The sequence below is a fragment of the Mustelus asterias genome, chromosome X (genome assembly GCF_964213995.1).
Source record: "Mustelus asterias chromosome X, sMusAst1.hap1.1, whole genome shotgun sequence".
In the NCBI taxonomy this organism is placed as follows: domain Eukaryota; kingdom Metazoa; phylum Chordata; class Chondrichthyes; order Carcharhiniformes; family Triakidae; genus Mustelus; species Mustelus asterias.
Window position 1 is genome coordinate 12,609,314 of NC_135834.1, and position 19,704 is coordinate 12,629,017.

The 19,704-nt window shown below is 41.4% G+C and overlaps 1 protein-coding gene across 2 annotated transcripts in view; it reads right to left on the reverse strand.

Moving 5' to 3' along the window:
- Positions 1 to 3,716: 3,716 nt before the first annotated feature.
- The window catches only part of LOC144482026 (receptor tyrosine-protein kinase erbB-4-like), a 146,678-nt gene continuing 130,690 nt past the window's right edge, over positions 3,717 to 19,704 (reverse strand). For both annotated transcript variants that reach the window (XM_078201303.1, XM_078201302.1), the window contains exons 23-28: positions 15,854 to 16,000; positions 13,796 to 13,893; positions 11,849 to 12,007; positions 10,544 to 10,606; positions 8,796 to 9,081; positions 3,717 to 7,804 (exon numbers count right to left, since the gene is read on the reverse strand). In XM_078201303.1, coding sequence (XP_078057429.1) covers positions 7,533 to 7,804; positions 8,796 to 9,081; positions 10,544 to 10,606; positions 11,849 to 12,007; positions 13,796 to 13,893; positions 15,854 to 16,000 — 1,025 coding nt within the window. In that variant the 3' untranslated portion in view covers positions 3,717 to 7,532. The remainder of the gene's footprint in view (positions 7,805 to 8,795; positions 9,082 to 10,543; positions 10,607 to 11,848; positions 12,008 to 13,795; positions 13,894 to 15,853; positions 16,001 to 19,704) is intronic.

The following is a 19,704-nucleotide window of genomic DNA, read 5'->3' on the forward strand; positions in this document are numbered from 1 at the left end:
TGCGCATTTACAATGGCCAATCCACCTAACGTGCACATCTTTGAACACTAAGGCAATTTAGCATTGCCAATCCAGTGAACCTACACATCTTTGAATAGTAAGGTGTAATTTAACATGACCAATCCACCTAACCTGCACATATTTGGACCGAGAGGAAACCAGAGCACCTGGAGGAAACTCACGCAGACACTAGGAGAACATACAAACTCCACAGTCACCCAAGGCCGTAATTGAACTCAGGTCCCTGGAGCTGTGAGGCAGCAGTGCTAGCCACCATGCCGCCAGTCAAAGATGCTTTGCAGAAATCTGAAATATCAGTTAATTTGAATCCAAAGCTACCATTATTGTTTGCTTGCGATGCTTCACCTTATGGAGTAGGGGCAGTAGTTTCACATATTATGCCTTCAGGAGAACAATGATCAAATGCTTTTGCTTTGCGTACTCTGACTTGTGCTGAATCTAACTATGCTCAACTAGAAAGAGAAGCATCGTGTAATTTTTGGTGTACAAAAACAGCAAACAAATCTTCAATTAAAGGAAGTGGATATTGATCAGCACATAACACCGGATTTGTGGTTGTTTTTAAATCACCACAAATACAAACTGAAATATCTGGTTTCATGACAGATACGATGGGGGTAGCCCAGTCACTCATTGTAACCAGCTCGAACACACCAGTGTTAACAAGTTGGACTAATGCTTCAACCTTGGGATGAATTGCATATGACATCGCTCTTGCTTTGAGACTTTTTGATTGACTATTAGGCTTTATCTTGAGTTTCACTTGAACTCCCTTCATTGAGCCAAATGTCTCTTCGAATACACTCTTGTATTTATCCAGAAGGTGCTGCAGGTCTGTCTCCTCATTGACCAATCTGTCGATGAACTCCAGTTAAGTTTTATCTTCTCCAACCATGATCGTCTAAGTAAAGCTGTAAAATTGCCATGGTCCACATAGAGAGGCAACTCCTCTGTTTAGCCACTCAACCCTACATTGACCATGATGTAACCTTTTAACGGCATGATCTCTTCTGTGTATGTCCTTAAAATCACATCAGCTGGTTTTAAAGGAAGATGCTTCAGCTTTTGTTGACATGTAGTCTCAGGAATTAAAGATACTGCAGCACCAGTATCAGCCTGCATCCTAATAGGTTGTCCACTTAACTTTGGAATTACTTTTGATTCACCCTGTATGGATAAGACGTTCAGTTGGAGCTCTTCAAATTTCTGGACATTTTCTTCTTCTCAGTCATAATTCTTTTCTTCCATGTTATAAATTCTTTTTGTAGGATGCAACTTGCTCTTCTTCTTGAAGGTACCCAGATTCTTCTTCTGAATATTCTTCTCTAGCCCAACAATGTAACCCATTTTGCCACAATTCTTGCATTGACTACCCTTGCTCCAGCATTCACTCGCTGAATGGCCCATTTGGCACATCTGTGACATGCTTGTTGCTATTTTGACTTCTTATGGACAGTTCCCAACTTGTGGATCTTCATTCCTGCACCAAATTGTGAAGCCTCTTTAGCAGCCATCGACACTGCAATTTCTGCTAGTCTTTACTATCTTTAATGTCAAAGCATGTTCAGTAAGCAATCTTCTTTGGATAGCCTCATTTTGGAGACCACAAACTAGACGATCTCGAAGAGCATCTTCTAATGACTCACCAAACTCACACTGTTGTGCCAGCCTTTTTAAGAATGCCACAAACTGAGCAATGCTTTCACCTTCTACTTGATTCCTGAACCATTCCAAGATGATCAGTGGCTTTGCAGAGTAATGCTCTTCAAGAATCTTTGTCAAGTCATCGTAAGTTTTCGTTCCTGACTTTGCTGGATGAACCAAATTCAAGAGCAAATTGAAGGTTTTACTCCCGATTGTATTGGTACGAGCAACTCGTCTGCACTTTTATTTGCTTGAGCAAAGTACTGAAAATGCTTGACATAGAAACTCCACAGTTCATTTTCTTAATTAAAAGGTCCCATGGATACTAATCCACTTCGCTTGCAGGCACTCGCAACTCTAGAATGCTCTGTATATCTTTTGTTTCACTGTCTTCCCAGTACTCCCCTTTTTACCCTGGAGACCGTTGACTTGATGTATTCTTTGTCAAACGGTCTTAGCTGTACAAGAGAACACCCCTTTTTTAAATATGCCACCTACTGCACGGAATCTCACTCTCTCTTATTGGAAAAAAAACCATCTTTGAAACCACATAGCACACACTGTCGCTGCAGTCAGCCCATTTCGAACAAGCTGGGGCCAGTGGCTACTGCACAATAATAGGAACAGCGATAGGTCATTTTGTTCCTTGAGTTCTTTCTCATCATAGTGGGTGCTTTGTTCTTACTTGTCTTCCTGCACCGGCATTTCAATCCTGTTGTTGCTTCTCCCCAGCCTTCTAATATTCGAAGTGTGAGGACCCACAATGTTCTTTACTTAGGATATTTTCTTGATGCTTTCAATGAAAGAAAATCCTGACTCATTGCCAGTTTTCTTTTTGCAATGCCCTATGTTAGGGATTGTGGGTTTTACACAAAAACAAAAGATGTGGTGCACACATGTAGATTCAAAGTAACACAAAACAGGTTTATTCTAGGAGCTCTTGCCTGTACAAACTAGGCAAACTGAAACTAAAACAGCAACCTGTGCAACACCCTAATGACATCACCATCAAATCATGTGATCAGCTCTTATAGTAATCTGTAAACACTTAAATATATAACAGGGACAACAGTCTCTTCCAGCTTTCTACTGTCCTTTGTGTGAAGAATTGCATCCTGATCTTCTCTCTTGAATCATTTGGCTTTCATTTTACGAGTGTGCCCCTTGTTCTGGATCCCCTCATTAAAATAAATAATTTCCCTGCATCTGCCCTCTTGAATTCCTTCATCATTATAAATACCTTGATTAGATCATCCCTCAACCTTCTAAACTCCAGGGAACAGAAATTCAATCTGTGTCATTTGATTAGGAACTTTACAACCTTGCCGACTCAACATCATGTTTAACAATTTCAGATTGATCATTTGGACACGAGGTGCTGATAATGATTTTGCTATTTATTTACACCGGAAACCTGACCTTGCCCACGGCTGGGATTTTCCAGTGCCACTGCAGTGAATAGAGCTTTGGCCGAGTGCCAAATTCTCCATTCTCGCTGGCAGCAGTGGTGGAGTGAATGAAATTGGAGAATCCTGCCTTTAATCTCTCCCGTTTTCCCCCCCATCATAGACTTTACCTTTTGTTCTTTGCTCTCTCCTCCTTTCCTGCCTCTGTACTTGCCTCAAATTGGTAATATATTCCAGTTCTGACAAAAGGTCAGTGCCCAGAAACAAAAGATCATTGCCCAGAAACATTCATTGTTTTTCTTACCTCAGATGCTGCTAGACTTGCTAAATCTTTCAAGCACTTTTTGTTTGTGTTTTGAGTTTAAGCAACCTGTCCTCATAATTTAACCCTTTAAATCCCATATACTCAACTCAGAAGAGAAAAGAGGATGCTGACGTAAAGTAGACAGGGAAAAGGGCAATGTTAAACTGCCCTGTCTAACCAGCACTGTGATTGTGTTTCTGATGTGTCTTTACAATTTACTTCTGATCTGCAGAGTCAAGTGAGAAGGTTAGCAAGAATAATTACAATACATGGAACAAACACACAAAAGTGGATTTTACAAGCTGCCATCTCAGAAAACTAGTGCAGATTTTTTTAAAAACAAGTATTTATTTCAATTTCACACAAGGGGCTGAACACTCCAGGACTTCCAACCAGTCCCTTAAAGGTTGTATAAAAACAGCATTAGGTACACAACAGAAATTAAGAAACTATCTTTATATCGATGTACAAAAGGAAGAGGTAATCTTCCTGTCTCACCTATTTTACACAACAATAATTTTTTGTATTTAATACTCAGCAACTCATTGGTCACAAACTCAAGCTCTGAAAAAAAAATCACTTCAATCCTGGTAGATCTTTAAAAAATAGAATATTAATTAAAAAGTTTATTTGACTGTTCTTCATTATAATCCACTTAATATATTAAGCATCGGGTCTCAGAAAATGAAAATAAGTCAGTCCTGTAGGTATTAGAACATGTTTGTGTACTTCAAGGCACAGAGGGTTTTAAGTAACCACAGAGTTAATTTGACACGAAACATCCCTTTTGAACATGTTAGAAAACTGCGAGCAATAGAATAAAGGCACTTCTTTTCTAAATATAAAAAGTATCTCCCCTCCTTCCTCTGAAGGCAGTGCCGAGTCCTGGGATCCAGCTGCCCTTCAGTATTTCACTCAAGCAGACATTCTCCTTTTGAGAGTCCAGGCCGCATGAATGTGCTATTCATCCATGGGTAAGTGATCAAAGCTGAGCTCAGTTGTGTCCACACCAGACATCCACACTCTCTCACACACTTTCCAATAGGAGGCAGTAAGTAGGAATGGGAAGCCTGGCTGATTTCTTCCTGTGCCTACTCATTGTCAATACCCACATGAAAAGGAAGGGACACTTGAGTGAGATGTTGAGAGCTGCAAGCTCCTCCTAAACAACAGTCTGCATTTCAGGAGAGGACAGGAGAAATTTGGCTCTCTTAACAGTTTGGTTGATCAAGACATCTTCTATTGATGCACTATATCATGCAGACCACAAGAGACAAACTTGATTCCTGGACCGTACGGAATTTTCTGATCTCAGCAATGGCAGCAGCATTGGTCTAGAGAATGGATAAGGAAACATTCAGGTTTCTCGCTGCTTATTGCTATTCAGTGACCCCCCCCCCCCTTTCTGATATATGCACAAGACAGACAATCTAGGTGAGGATAGGATTAGGAGAATGTGTGATTGTAGAATAGTCCACCAATAATCACCCCCATGAAGAATGGTAATTTGTATGTGATTGTACCCCACAGGCTGAATATGAAAGGGAAAATGTGTGTAAAATTTGATAATGTAAGACACCTAGATAAGTACTAAATTTAAATTGCAACTAATCAAACCAGACCAGTGAATTTTGGTAGTAGTTTTTCCCTGTCAGGTCACACCCAAAAGAGTTTGACACTAATTGGCTTGTATACTTGTCACTGCTGCTTCATTTGTGAAGGCAAGAAAAGAACTGTGGTATGGAACATAATTCATGGAAATCTACAAATATCCATAACAGCTCCTTAGATCTGTGCCTTGGTGATCTTTAGTCTCCATCAAGGTTCCTTGTTCAAACCACTGATCACACATCACTATCTTCAAGTATCCTGGCTCTGCATCTATATACATATAAAAATTTAGAATTTCACTCACTACAGTTCATGATAATCATACAATAGTAGAGGATGTTTGGTTGGGGGATGGGGGAGTGAGTGAAGCCTTTCCACAATAGTTAATAGTTGCTCAGGAACACACAGCTCAAATAGACGATAAATTTGAAGAGCAAATAAAATTTCTTACTACCTATTATGAAACAAATATAGAATTTAACAGGAACTATAGAATCACACCCATCACAAACATGCACAAACCTATTAAAAATTTGAGATCAAATTAAGCTTTGAACATCCAGATTTCGGACTTCTAGCCACACAGTGATACACCATGCAGTGCTATCTAAACAACTTTTATTTTGGAGCCACTCAGGCTAATTTTCGATTCAATAGTGAAACCCCAAAATTCTTACCAAATCTGGCATAAAGGCCAATTTGTTCTACTGGATTCTATAGGCTCACATCTTCATTCACTTTTAGTGTCTTTGATTTTGGAATCATGATTATTTTAATTGCGAAGTTCTTCTGAAATTTCCTTGAAAACGCGACACATTCCCACCTTCCAATGGCATAACACACAGCCAACAGAAAGGCACAGGCTGCTCAAGCGGAATACAAACAGCCCTTTCCTGACTGATAATTTGAGCATAGCCACTAGCGGGGGGGTCAGGATAAAGGGGACTAGTCTTTTTCTACTCACCCCCCCCCGAGAAAATCATTTTTAACATGTTATATTCCCCCTCCAGTTTATAGAATTACCCCTGATATTTCCCCCACCCACTTCCCAAACTCCCTATATGGCCTCTGCCTTAGATGACTGATAATCAAAGATTAATGAAACAAATACACTTCTGATCCACGCACTTTAAAACGTAATAAACAATTTCAAAGATAATTACAGAAGAATAACATAGGTGCCCAATTTCCAGGCATTAATCTCTGATCACAATCCTTTAACTGCCTTGAACATGAAAACCAAACTGCTGTACTTCAGTGCTGAGGCAAATGAACTGGCCTGCCAGGCTTCACTTACTGGGTTATGCAGAATTTTGATTCAATTTGAGCCTCACAATCTTCATCTATCCCATGTGAGAGCTGACCTTGTGAAGAGAGAGGTAATTATATTTTCATTCTGCCCACTTGATTATGCTGTCAGAATCAGTGATCCCTTTTCTGCTACAATAATGGCATCATAATAATGCTGGGAAGATAGTGGTATTGTCACTGGACTATTAATCCAGAGACCCAGGGTAATGTTCTGGGGGACCCAGGTTTGAATCCCACCACAGCAGATGGTGAAATTTGAATTCAATTAAAAAAAAGATCTGGAATTGAAAGTCCAGTTGACTAATGTCCTTTAGGAACCATCTTGGTCTGGCCTACGTGTGACTCCAGCAATGTGGTTGATTTTGCAAGTCACTCAATTTAAGGGCAGTTAGGGATGGGCAATAAATGCTGGCCCAGCCAGCCCACATCCCATGAATGAATAAAAAAATTAACAGAGTGACCAGTAGCGGTTCTTCAGCTGAATAATGAACAATATACCATTGGAATCTATGGTTCAATGATGTTCTGTTTTACTTAATTAGCCTCCTTGGCAAAGTCCCCTATCGATCAATTCCAAAAGCTGTATGTTCTGCAAGCAACAGCACCATGAGCAGGTGAATATTAAGGATCGGGGCACTTTCACTGGATATACGAGGGTTGGCCCTCCATGTTTTGTTATGAATCAACAGCACAGAAGCATTTCGACTGAATGGGCAAGGCATTGAAGCATCCCTTCCCTCCTTCACACTGTACATCAATGGCAGAAGATAGCAGTGCTCCATTTACTTACTAATGGGGCTGGTTGGCCAATTTTCTCCATGCTCTATAAAAAGCATGCAACAAGGTGCAAGAAGACCGTTCATTCATGTATTTGGCAGGTATCTAGTTTACTCTTAATTCTCACATTCCCTGACGACAACACAGCAACGTTATTCCTGGACATTCACTGGTGCACGTGAGAGAAAGGGAGAAAACAGACATTGGGTGGATGAACAGATCAGCATCATATCGCATCATGTACTGATCCAAACTGGATGGCATTATACACAAGGGACATCAGTAAAGCAGTCTATATCTCTCTAGTTGAAGTGTAAACTATTTTGATTCAGAGATCTGAGATCTCCCATTCTTCTTCCTCCTCCCCACCCCGCCACCCCACATTCCAAAGTTCAGAAATCAACTTTTTTTGCTTGTTGGGTTGTTAGATGTCTAAATAGGATCCTGAAGTTGGTCCTCTATGTCCTCTTTATTTCTGACTTTGCTGGAAGACTGCTATGCCAGTAGTCTGGATTATCAAAGGCATGAATGTCACCCTCAGTAACAAACACAGTACTGTCATCCAGGTATTCAGGGTTCTGCACAACGTTCACACAGCCATTGAGGTAGGCCCGTTTGTTCATGTACTCATATTCTTGGTGATCACTTGGTTTTGAGTCAGATTTCTTTTGTCTCTCGAGTGACTGGGTATTATTCAAGGGATCGACTTCATTGGCAGGCTTCAGATTTTCTGTAGGCACAACAGAAATATTTGTGAATCAGCAGAAAAATGACAGATGCTGTGAGATTTCTTTCCCCTGCTTCACTACTATAAGGCCCTGGCTCGGGCTGATGTTCAGTTCTTTGGACCATGACTATCCTACTAGAAAGGCATCACAACCAAGCATTATTGTGTCCTCATTTGATGCCCACATGCTGGTGTTTCCAGAAGTCATCACTCAATAGCACTGAAGAGTGAAAGTCCTGTCTGATTTCAGTTCCCACTTAGAAGCCCAGGGAAAAATCAGATAACTCAGAACAGGTCATGGACTGAAAGCAGGACTTTCCCTGGTTTTATACCTCAGCACTAAATCAGATATTGCATTTGGCGGGAGGGGGTGCAGTTACCATGCTGCAAGATTTCTATATTAAGTGGAAAAAGCAGAATCTGGACTTGCAATTAAATGGCAGAACAAACTTGCACTGTATACACCTCACATCTTCAAAGCAAACCCCCAACCCATGAATTACTTCTGAATTACAGCCACAGTTGGTATCCAAGCAACTACCACAGCCAATTGTGCATAGCACAATCCCACATTCAGGAAATTAGCTAAATGACCCATTAACCTGCTCCTGGTAGTGTTGCTTGAGGGAGGAATGTTGGCCAAGACATGAAGTAAACTCCCTGCCCATCCATCCAAATAGTGGGATTTTTAATGTCCACTGGAATAAGTAGGTGAGGCTCTGGTTTATCTCATCCTAAAGCTGCATAAAGTGCAGTGCTCCATCTGTCTCGAGCTATTGTCAGCATAGATTTTGTGCTCAGGTCCTGGAGTGGCATTCAAACCCACAAACTTCTGGCTGAGGTGGGAAATCTACCACTGATCCCGATTGATGCAGAAATTACACCAAATTCAAGGGGCAGTTTAGTTCCTCTTTTCATAGAGCAAGTCTTACTATTTGCAGTTTTCTTGAAAAACACCACTCTTTTGTGGTCAAAACAGTCCTCAAAGACTTACCAACTGTAGAGCTTCTTTGTTCTGGCATCACATAGCCATTAACGTCCACCTCTGCTTCATCAGATGGGGAAATCATCATGTTTGTGCCATTGGAGAAACGTGCACTGCTGTCCCTGGAGCGGTGGCCACGGAGCTGGAGCGTTCCATTCAAAGATATGTCTTCGTATAGATCAAGTGAGGATGCTGTACCTCGGCCTTCCGAGGACTCCGAGATAGTTCGTGTCGTGGACTCATTCCGTATCCTTAGGGAGCGCTTTGACCCCAAATCTCCATTCTTCATCCCGGCCTAACAAATGAAAATGTCACTTTGTTATACCTCACTAAATCTGGGAAAGTACATATCCTTCCTCATTATGGATTAAAGAACAACTTTATTGTAGGGATATCTACCTACTCCACAAGCCCCAGGTCTTTTCTCTATGTATTGGATTTTGTTGTTGCTCTCTCAAAACTTTGATTTCAGCTAAACAGTGAATTTGATCCTGGTCAAGGAGATGTATTCACAAACCATTACAGGTCTTTTTCAAAAAAAAAGTGTAGTACACACCCCTGTTTTTCTTTTCAAAGTAATATTCTCTCTCTCATACTCATATTTTCACTCTCATACTGTAGGGTTTCTATGATCTGTATTTCTATTTTTATATAGTTCTCCTTGAACTATTGGACTATCTGCTCACACACCTCCACAATGTGAAACTCACTGAGACCCAAGGAGTTATTATCGGTTGTACTCACTCTGGAACTTAGAGTTTTGCTTTAAGCACATTTTCAGGATCATTTTCTGTGCTCCTGTTGCAGAACTTCATATGAGGGCAGCACATATCAGGCAGTGTGCCCGATTCATAGCCCAAAGAATTCCCTCATCGAACTAAATGGAGAATGATTCAGGCCACAAATCAAGAGCACTGGTTCTCCATGAGTGAATTCTCAATATGCATCCTCACTTGATCTATACGAAGACGTATCTTTGAATGGAATGCTCCAGCTCCATGGCCACCGCTTAAGGGACAGTTGCCTGAAGCTCTACAGCGAGAGCACACACTCAAAAATGACCTCTTTATTTTTAACACTGCTGGTGGGAGGTCTCAGGACAATTTCTTGGGACAATGTGCAGGCAGTCTACTCTGCATCTACAGCTGACTCCCTCCCTCCATCACCTGTACGCTAGAATAGCCTGGTTACCCACATAAGACCATAAGATATTGGAACAGAATTAGGCCATTCGGCCCATCGAGTCTGCTGCACCATTCAATCATGGTTGATAGGTTTCTCAACCCCATTCTCCTGCCTTTTCCGCATAATCTTTGATTCAAGAATTGGTAAAATGCGAGGCTAGGATTCTGCTATCGGGAAAGGTGGGGCAGGTTCAATCAAATAAATATGGGAGCAAGTCCCAAGAGCGACATTATGCCATGATTCAAGCGAATAACTTTTTTTTCCGGCTCTGCATGTTTTTCACCTGTCTTGCTGCCACCATAAGAAAAATAATTTATTCAAAAGATATTAGACGACTGCTCAGTGCTTGCTACTGATACTGGTTAACAATAACAACTGTACTAAATATTTAAGTTATTATGGGTCTAAAGATAATCCAGATATGTCCATTAAAATAATAATATTAAGAATATTCCACAAGATCTTAATTATTTTTAATAATGTTGTATTTGATGGTTTTCTTGTATAAACAGGAAATGATACTTTTGGCATTGTTTGTTGGAAACTACAAATAAACCTCGCTGTGTATCTACCTGTCGAGAGCCGTCTGGACCAATCCCATTCATTGGCATATACCCTGCTGGCAGACTGTTGCTCTGCGAAAAGAAATGGGGGAAAAAAAAAATGAAGTGGCATTTGTTAACAAGTGCAATCAATAGTGAACCAACTTGGGCCTTGGAATATCAGCATACAAATTCCGAATTGCTTTGAAATTTCTCCCTGTTATTTGGCAGAGGAAATTTGCAAGGAAAGGTATTTCAGATCTACATGTTAAGGATTTAACATGACTCACCCAAGGTATAATTTTAGGGGGCTAGGGTCACAACTAATTCAGTTTTGGAAGAGCCAACTATCTATTAGTACTAAAGGCACCAGCTCTTTCTATGGTACAGGTCCACTGGCGTAGGGCAGTCTTCTCAAGTAGCCAATTCTTCACATACTGGCCGAGATTGATAGTAGGCTATTAGGCCACAGAGGAAGGAAAATCCAGCAAAGCTGAACCTAATGTCGCTTAATATTCTCACACACACACTGATCAGCAGGGGCCATTGGGCTGTGATCAGGAGCAGACATTATTCTCTCCCTAGGCCAGGGGTCCTACCCCAGCTAAGATCATCCAACTGGTGTGTCAATTCTAGGATTTTGCTCATCTCCATCGGTAGTTCAGTTATCTACTGAACCATCCAAGAATCCGCTGTTTCTTATCACCATACTGAAATGTGACCAATGGCATCAGACTTCGAGCTCTGTACATTGTAACACTGATGCAAAAGATCAACAGAGGGTGACCGATCCTCAGATTTGCTTTAGCTGCCTTTACTTGCTGCTCATTTTGTTCTGACTCTGGGGAACAAGTGTTCAAGAGCTGGCTCTCTGTGTTTACACCATTAAATCTGGCCCCTCAATCTCGGTGGCAGCTATACGCTCGACTCTCAGTGGCTCTTTGACACCAATAAAATCAGCGACAGAATCAGTGTCAGGAGCCAGCTGATGGAAGCCGCTTTTCCGGAATCAAAATGAAAACACCAGCATGGAATGGCTTCTTCTTCCTTGTAGGGAGTTCTCTCCACTCTTTCCATACTTCCTTTGTGTTGCAGTCAACTGTCAGGAAGTGCATTTGGTTCCTTGTGTTCCACTTACTGGCTTGTCTATGAACCAAGACAAACCCCTCTCATATGAGATAGTCTGAGTGATGGGCATAGATTCAAATCACAGGAAACGCACAACAGTTTAAGCTGTTGGCATCAACGTTTAGGGCAGGTGAAAGAAGACGACCAATTGTCCAAAATAATTGCTGTCATCACAAATTCCTTGGTTTTTATCATCTTGTTTCATACCCTGCTGGATTCAATCCTCGATCTGAATCCTGATGTTGGGCCATCCACCATGGTTGCCATCAAATCCTCATCAAGGTCATCATAATCCATTAGGTCTTCCTCGTACTCACGCAGAGTCCTATGTTCACCAGCATGTGTGTTGTTGGCCCGGTCATCACCCTGAGGAAAGATACAGAAAGGTTCAGGAAACAGCTGGTGGGTTAGGAGAGATGTGGAGATGCCGGCGTTGGACTGGGGTAAGCACAGTAAGAAGTCTCACAACACCAGGTTAAAGTCCAACAGGTTTATTTGGTAGCAAATACCATAAGCTTTCGGAGCGCTGCCCCTTCGTCAGATGGAGTGGATATCTGTTCTCCAACAGTGCACAGAGACACAGAAATCAAGTTACAGAATACTAATTAGAATGCAAATCTCTACAGCCAGCCAGGTCTTAAAGGTACAGATAATGTGGGTGGAGGGAACATTAAACACAGGTTAAAGAGATGTGTATTGTCTCCAGACAGAACAGCTAGTAAGATTCTGCAAGATCAGGGGGAAAGCTGTGGGGGTTACTGATAATGTGACATAAATTCAACATCCCGGTTTAGGCCGTCCTCATGTGTGCGGAACTTGGCTATCAGTTTCTGCTCAGCAACTCTGCACTGTCGTGTGTCGTGAAGGCTGCCTTGGAGAACGCTTACCTGAAGATCCAAGGCTGAATGCCCGTGACTGCTGAAGTGCTCCCCCACAGGAAGAGCAGTCTTGCCTGGTGATTGTCAAGCGGTGTTCATTCATCCGTTGTCGTAGCGTCTGCATCTGTACCTTTAAGACCTGGCTGGCTGTAGAGATTTGCATTCTAATTAGTATTCTGTAACTTGATTTCTGTGTCTCTGTGCACTGTTGGAGAACAGATATCCACTCCATCTGACGAAGGGGCAGCGCTCCGAAAGCTTATGGTATTTGCTACCAAATAAACCTGTTGGACTTTAACCTGGTGTTGTGAGACTTCTTACTGTGGTTAGGAGAGGCACAGAGTCCTGCTGTTACATCATCAGAATACACATAACAATAGGAGGCAGTCCATTCTTAACTAACTCACTCCAGCCTGCACAAAGGTAGATTGGGAATTCAGAATGGAAATAGGAAAACTTGTAAAAACATTCTATCTTAGCTGTCAAATTTAAAATACAGAAGGAACCAAAGCAATCTGTAACACTTGTGGCATGTAATGTTATTCTCATAAAGGCTCAAAATAGCTCAGTTAGTGTGCCTTTAGTTAATGTCTGTGCATCACCGTGTTTGGAAGAGATTAGAATTTATTTAGAACCTTAACCATAAAAGCAGCAGTTTGATGTTGAGGTTTGTGGTTGCCTGAATTCTAACATAGTTAAATGAAAGAAGTTACTGGCAAATCTATGTAAACTAGCACTGTACTTGAGAGCTGCAATCTCCTCCCGTTCTATAACTGCCTCTAAGCTTTCCATTCTTGTAACACCAGCCTCTTGTCTTGAGCATCCCCCATTCCTATTCACTCCACCATTGGTGACCATGCGTTCCGCTGATTGGGTCCTTTGCTCTAAAATTCCTTACACAAACTTCTTCACCTCCTTTAAGACCCTCATTAAAACCCATCTCTATGGTCGCCTGTCCTAATATCTCCTTTCTTGACTCAGGCTTTTTTCTTGTCAATATTTTTGATTGCATGATGGCGCATTTTCTACATTGAAGGCACCCTATAAGCATTGGAAATACCAAAGTCATTGTCTTTGGTCCCCATCACATATTTTGTTTCCTAGTCACGACTTTTCACAGCAGCCATCTGCGGCTGAACTAGACTGTGTTGTAAGCTCTATGGAATTCAAAGAAATTATTCTGTTTTCAGAGCTCCTTAAAAGCAACATTAGAGGTAGCTGACAGAATGTTGGAGAATTTCTTTCAATATTTTCAAGCGACTGAATGAGAACAAACCTCAATAACTAGGTATCTGGCCGGATCGCGAGCCATGCGGGAAAATTCTGCACCAAGCTCTTTGAACGTTGGTCGACTGTCCTCATCAATCATCCAGCCTGATTTAAAAACACGAAGAAAATCACATTTGTTGCACCTTATATGTTTACTGAGGAGGGAAGCTGAGAGAGGAGCAGGTACTGGAAAATCAATAATAACAGAGAGTGCAGGAAAAACTCAGCAGGTGTGGCAGCATCTGTGGGGAGAGGAACAGAGTTAATGTTTCAAGTTCGTATGACTTCTTCAGAACTAAAAAAAATCAATTCTCACTTGTAATGAAGGGACAGGCTGAAGTGTAGCTATCTGAAACACTAGGATCCAAGGAGAAAGGGGAAAAAAGCAGGACAAATAACAATCAAAAGCAGTGTTTTAGTGAGGCAGCATGGAATTTCATGAGGCTGAAAGGCCTGTCATAATTCATGTCAAGTTTTCTATCAGATGTTGACGTGCGAATGGATGGGCCATGATCCGCTTCATAATGGACTCATCTGGCATCCTGTCTCAGCTCGTGTGGAGAATAACCACTTAGATAATATGCTAGAGAGCTTTTGCTGTCTTTGTAACTGCACACACACAAAACACACATCATGGTAAACCTTTTCAACTCTCTCTCATTACAACCCACATAGAATACAACAGCTCGTCCAGAAGCCTATGTCATAAGCTGTTCAGCATCATTTCATTTCTTGATTTTGTTGTTGCTGTTTAAACGTGAATGTTATTTTAACTGGATAAGGTTAGCTGAGTAAACTTATTATTCATTTAAGATTCAACTGTAATAATATATTCTTTGCAATCCAAATGTACATTGATTCTGTGCTCTGATACAGTCTCTTTTGGTAAGCAACTAGTAACTTCAGCAGACTTTAGTAAGCAGTGGGGGCTGGACAGAGTAGATAGGGAGAAACTGTTCCCACTCGTAAAAGGATCAATAATAAGAGGGCACAGATTTAAAGTGATTTGCAAAAGAAGCAAATGCAATGTGAGAAAAAACATGTTCACATTGTGGTTGGGGTCTGTAATGCACTGCCCAGGAGTGTGGCAGAGGCAGGTTCAATCAAGGTATTCAAGAAAACATTAGGTGATTATATGAATAGAAACAACGTTCAGGGTTACGGGGAAAAAGCAGGAGAATGATACTAAGTGATAATGCCCATTTGGAGAGCTGGTGCAGGCATGATGGTCTGAATGGCCTCCTTTTGCGCCATAACAATTCTGAGATTCTGTGTTATAACATAGACAACTTCCGTAAGAATGTGTCCATAAATTTTATTCTTTCCACTCCATACCAATATAATTTCTAAATAATAATTCCAACTCTGTTTCTCCCAAAGCTGCTTGTAACTTAGTTGTTTGTGAGATCGGATCTTGTTGACTTGCCTGCCTTGCTTTTTGTGTGTGAGCAATACTTAAATCCAGATCTTATACTTTTCGCTACCTATTTTGAACCAATTTGGGGTGGAGGATAGCAAAAAAACCTGACAGGGAAATTTTGCGCAGAATCTACCACTATTTCTAATATTTTCCAAGGGCTGATGTTAAAAATATCTACCTGTATTTGGATGTGCGTGTGAAAACAATTGGTTTGTAGAAATAAGCCATTTTGACATAATTCCCTATGAGTAAAACCTTGGCACATCAGGAATAATGTTGGGTTCCTGGCATCCAGTGCCGCTAAAGACAACAGAGGGGGTGTGAAGATTTAAATTAAATAGTAATTGGATTACAATTGCTCTTTGAGCAATAAAACTGGAAGCTGATGAATAATTGGATTAAAATGACTACTTTCTGTAAAATGATCTGTTCCAGCATTTTTTTACTTTGGAACAACTTGTATCGTATTGCAAAAGATTATCAGAATATTTAATTGCACCTCATTAACTGACTGGAGATCAGTGGGAATTGAACTGACTAGATGCCAATGTGCCATACAAGGGTTGTCACTTATTTGCATCCAATTCTTTGGTGTGCACACCCTCCCAAGTTGCTTTCAAAGTTATTTTTAAATCACATACTTACATTTTACCATGACCATATAGACATCAACGGTACAGATCTGAGGCTGCGGCAGGCGTTCACCTTTTTCCAAGAGACCAGGGATTTCACGAACGGCAATTCCCTCATATGGTTTATTACCAAACGTCATCAGTTCCCAAACAGTGACGCCTGTGGAGAGCACACAATATTTCAAAGCTGGGAACCCAGTGCTAGAAATCAGTAAAAGGAACCTGATAAACTTTGGTTACCTTCTAGTTATTGTACAAGTGTAGGCAATGGAGCTGAATATCACTTCCAGAGTAATGTACACAAAGTTGGACATACAAGCTTAGAAATTGCTGTTGATGCAAATTAAGGATTAACTTTAGGCTTTTGAGGGTTTCAAAAGAAGCTGCTTTACATGGGTTTTCCTAATTTTAGTATTTTCCTAATTTTGATGCCTGCAACAATGGGTCAGAAGAAACAATAATCCTCATAACAGGCTGAGAGCTCCAATTAGAAGCCATTCAAATAGCTGAAATTGCACTGCAGAGGCCAGGGCAGCTGTTACTGGAGCAATAAAGCGGAGGAATTGACAACCACGAAAAGCCAGTTTTACCAAACAGGTGCTGGAGACAAGGAGCGGAGACATTGTTTGGAACTGATGGCATTCCCTTTCCCTGATATCACAGACATGGGGGAAGGTGGGAGAAAGTGTGAATGCAGCAGCAGCTGGGGCCCACAGGAGCTGGAAAGAGACCAGCAAAAAAGATGTCAGAGCCCAAGAAATGTATTACAGTAAGCCACCTTTAACTGGCCTGGAAGATGAGAAGCAGTTGAATTAGGTTGTTTTGGTACTATCCAACCATCAAAAAAGCAGGGCAAGAAATGCTCCGTCTGAATGGGAACAGTTGGAATGTACATTACACTCCCAATCAGGAATTGTGTAAGAAGCCTGTGTGCACAGCAACAATTTTTAACGGTGCTTCACATATCCTCAATTGCCCCGAAGCTGCACCGATACACTTTTGCATACTTTTCATACCCATGTAATATTAATATCTCTAGTATTGATCTGCTTGCAGGGCAGGATAGTTTTGTTATGGATAGGACAGACAGTTCAAACTACACCAATTTCCTCTTTCCGCCTGTCCGTAAGCAGATGCTGTTTGAATTAGTTTTTAAAAGATTAAGTGGTGGCATGTTTTTCCAACTCCTCGGGTTTTGGGATCCAATTTTACTACTGATCTGCAGCAAACTCGAGTTAGGATTAACTCAGAAGGTTTGTTTATTTTACACATTCAAAACCCGTGAAAGGAGGGTCCACAACATCTCCCTCTGCACATTCAGACAGTAAAAGGAGGGATTGAGAAAAGGATGTTTACACAACAATGAATACAGAAACATGAATATCAGCTCATGTGAGCTCCAGACTCCAAAGTCAGAGTGCAATGGGGAATTCGCTCATGTAAGCAGCCAAGTTCGACTGGCTGAAAACTGACATTGTAGGGTTCACGTTTTCATTGGAGCTGATGTCACAAGATGCAGTAGGCATGCATAGATTGAACCAGATCTGTAGGCAATGGTATGAAATCTTCCAGCAGAGTTAGGTTTGATGGGCCGGTTGTTCTGCCTGGAGCAGCCTGTTTCTTTGTCTCTTAAAACAGTAGACTGGCTGTGAAAACCAAAGATGTAATATTAAGCTTCCCAGAAGGCCAAAGGCTCAGGTCATGTGGCTTTCCTTCTCCACAATGACCTCAAAAGGAATGTTTATCCAGCGTCTGGAATTGGCTTTGGTTTCAGGTCTAATGATGTCTCAATCATTAGTTGTTGAAAGAGGAGTCATTTATGTTGATGGTCTGACATTTGGGAAGCCACTGTCTCAGCAGACCCACTGACTCCACTAGCAAGGTTGGCTTACGAAATGAAAATAACATCTCTGTCATTCTCTTTGCAATCAGTCTGAACATTCCCAGGTGTCATGCGAGTCCGTCAGTAGCTGTCTAGGCGTAACGACGTGTGACATTCCAGAAACTAAGAAAATAATTATTTTGTCCTTGAAATTCCTGGGGTTAGCTCCCAGACAGAGGGTCAACCCTATGATCAGGTGACTTGTAGCAGCCATCTTAATTTTCTTTGTTCAGCAGAAAAAGTCCAGTTTAGAAATAAAAATAGTAATAAGGGTAACATTTTAAAATATATAGTGGTGGGTTTCTTTCTGTATCGTAAGAATCCAGCACTGTTAATAGGAGAGAACACATCTGTACATGTGCTGGTTCCAAGCAACTGAAGCAGTTGATTGTTTTTGAGGAGGCCCCTGGAATCAATTGGCTGGTTGGGGACATCGAGGGAGTGGGGGATAACTAAGGCAGGTTTGATCCATCAGTTCATAGCCAGCACCATAATACTCATGTCCTGCAATGCTCTACTGAGTGACTGTCATATGGACAAACACTCGACTGCAGTAGCATCTTATTGCAATGGAAGATGCACTGCAGGAACTCACCAAGGCTCCTTGGTTAGACAACACCTTCCAAACCCATGACCACTACCATCTAAAAGAACAAGGGCAGCAAATACATGGGAACACCACCACTTGCAAGCCTCAAAGCCACACACCATTCTGACTTGGAAATATATCACCATTCCTTCACTCTCGCTGGGTCAAATCCTGGAACTCCCTTCCCAACAGCACTGTGGGTTCAGTTCATGAAGGCAACTCACCACCATCTTCTCAAGGGCAACTCGGGATAGGCAATGGATGTTGACCTAGACAGTGATACCCACATTCCTTGAATAAAAAAAATTGTGCTTAAAGGTGATTATTGCAGGCTGTGTTGTGACATTTTTGTTCACTTGTGTATATTCCTGAAACTGGGAGATATGATAGCCACAGCCAGTATACCTGAGCAAACTGGCACTTCACAAAACACTATGTTATCAGCAAGCATCTCTGGCAAGCAGAAGCATAGCTGCACAGACCCCAGACAATGTAGGAGCAAGGTCCAATCCAGGGCCACATCCAACCTATGAAGCACAACGGACAGTGCATGTGCCAGAAAACAGGCTAGATAAATCAGCCACAACAGCAGCAGCCTTAGCAGAATCAGATACAGGGCCCTAATGGTACACAGCACAAGGAGGTCTCAGGACAAAGGCTGTCAGTATAGTCAATCAGCACGCTGACTCCTTTCGCAAGGAACTGCTTAGGAGTAGTAGGTTCAATCAGAAACAAAGTGCAAGCACTGTGGTAAATCACATTCGCACATCACACACTGGTCAAATAAATGCACAACAATGGATTTGAACATTGTGCTTACATATTTATTTGTAATGTGTTTCGAATGGTGACAAAAGTCCAGCAAAAGATGGGAATAGATGTTATCTGAGGAACTGTACAGGCAATGTTAAAGAAGGTGGTTTGGACACAATTATTTTGCAAATGTAGATTTGAGAAATAACACACACACTAGACTCCATCTTGAATTAGTGCCAGAAGCACTAGCTTTACATGCTACATTGATGGGTTGGCATCAAATTAATTATTACTTGCATTCTCCTGCTCTTGCTCTTCCATGGCTCTGCCATATTATTTTTCAATCTGCATAGCAAGCTCTTTTTACAGGGTGAAGTAAAGGAGCATCTTACCAGACAACACTTGGTTAGAAAAGCTCAGGTGGGAGAGGATAGTGGAAGCCACAGATCTGTCCAAGTCTCTGTAGCCTTGCTTTAAGGTCCCAGTGATTTTTCTGATTGTGGCACAAGAAATTTTATACCAATGTACTGCTTTTATATATTGTTGGTGCAATGCTGCCCCCCAGGAGCTCTCTCTCTCTCTTTCTCTTTCCCCTTCAAGTAAAGTTTCACGAGTGATTGCAATAAAATGAAGCAAT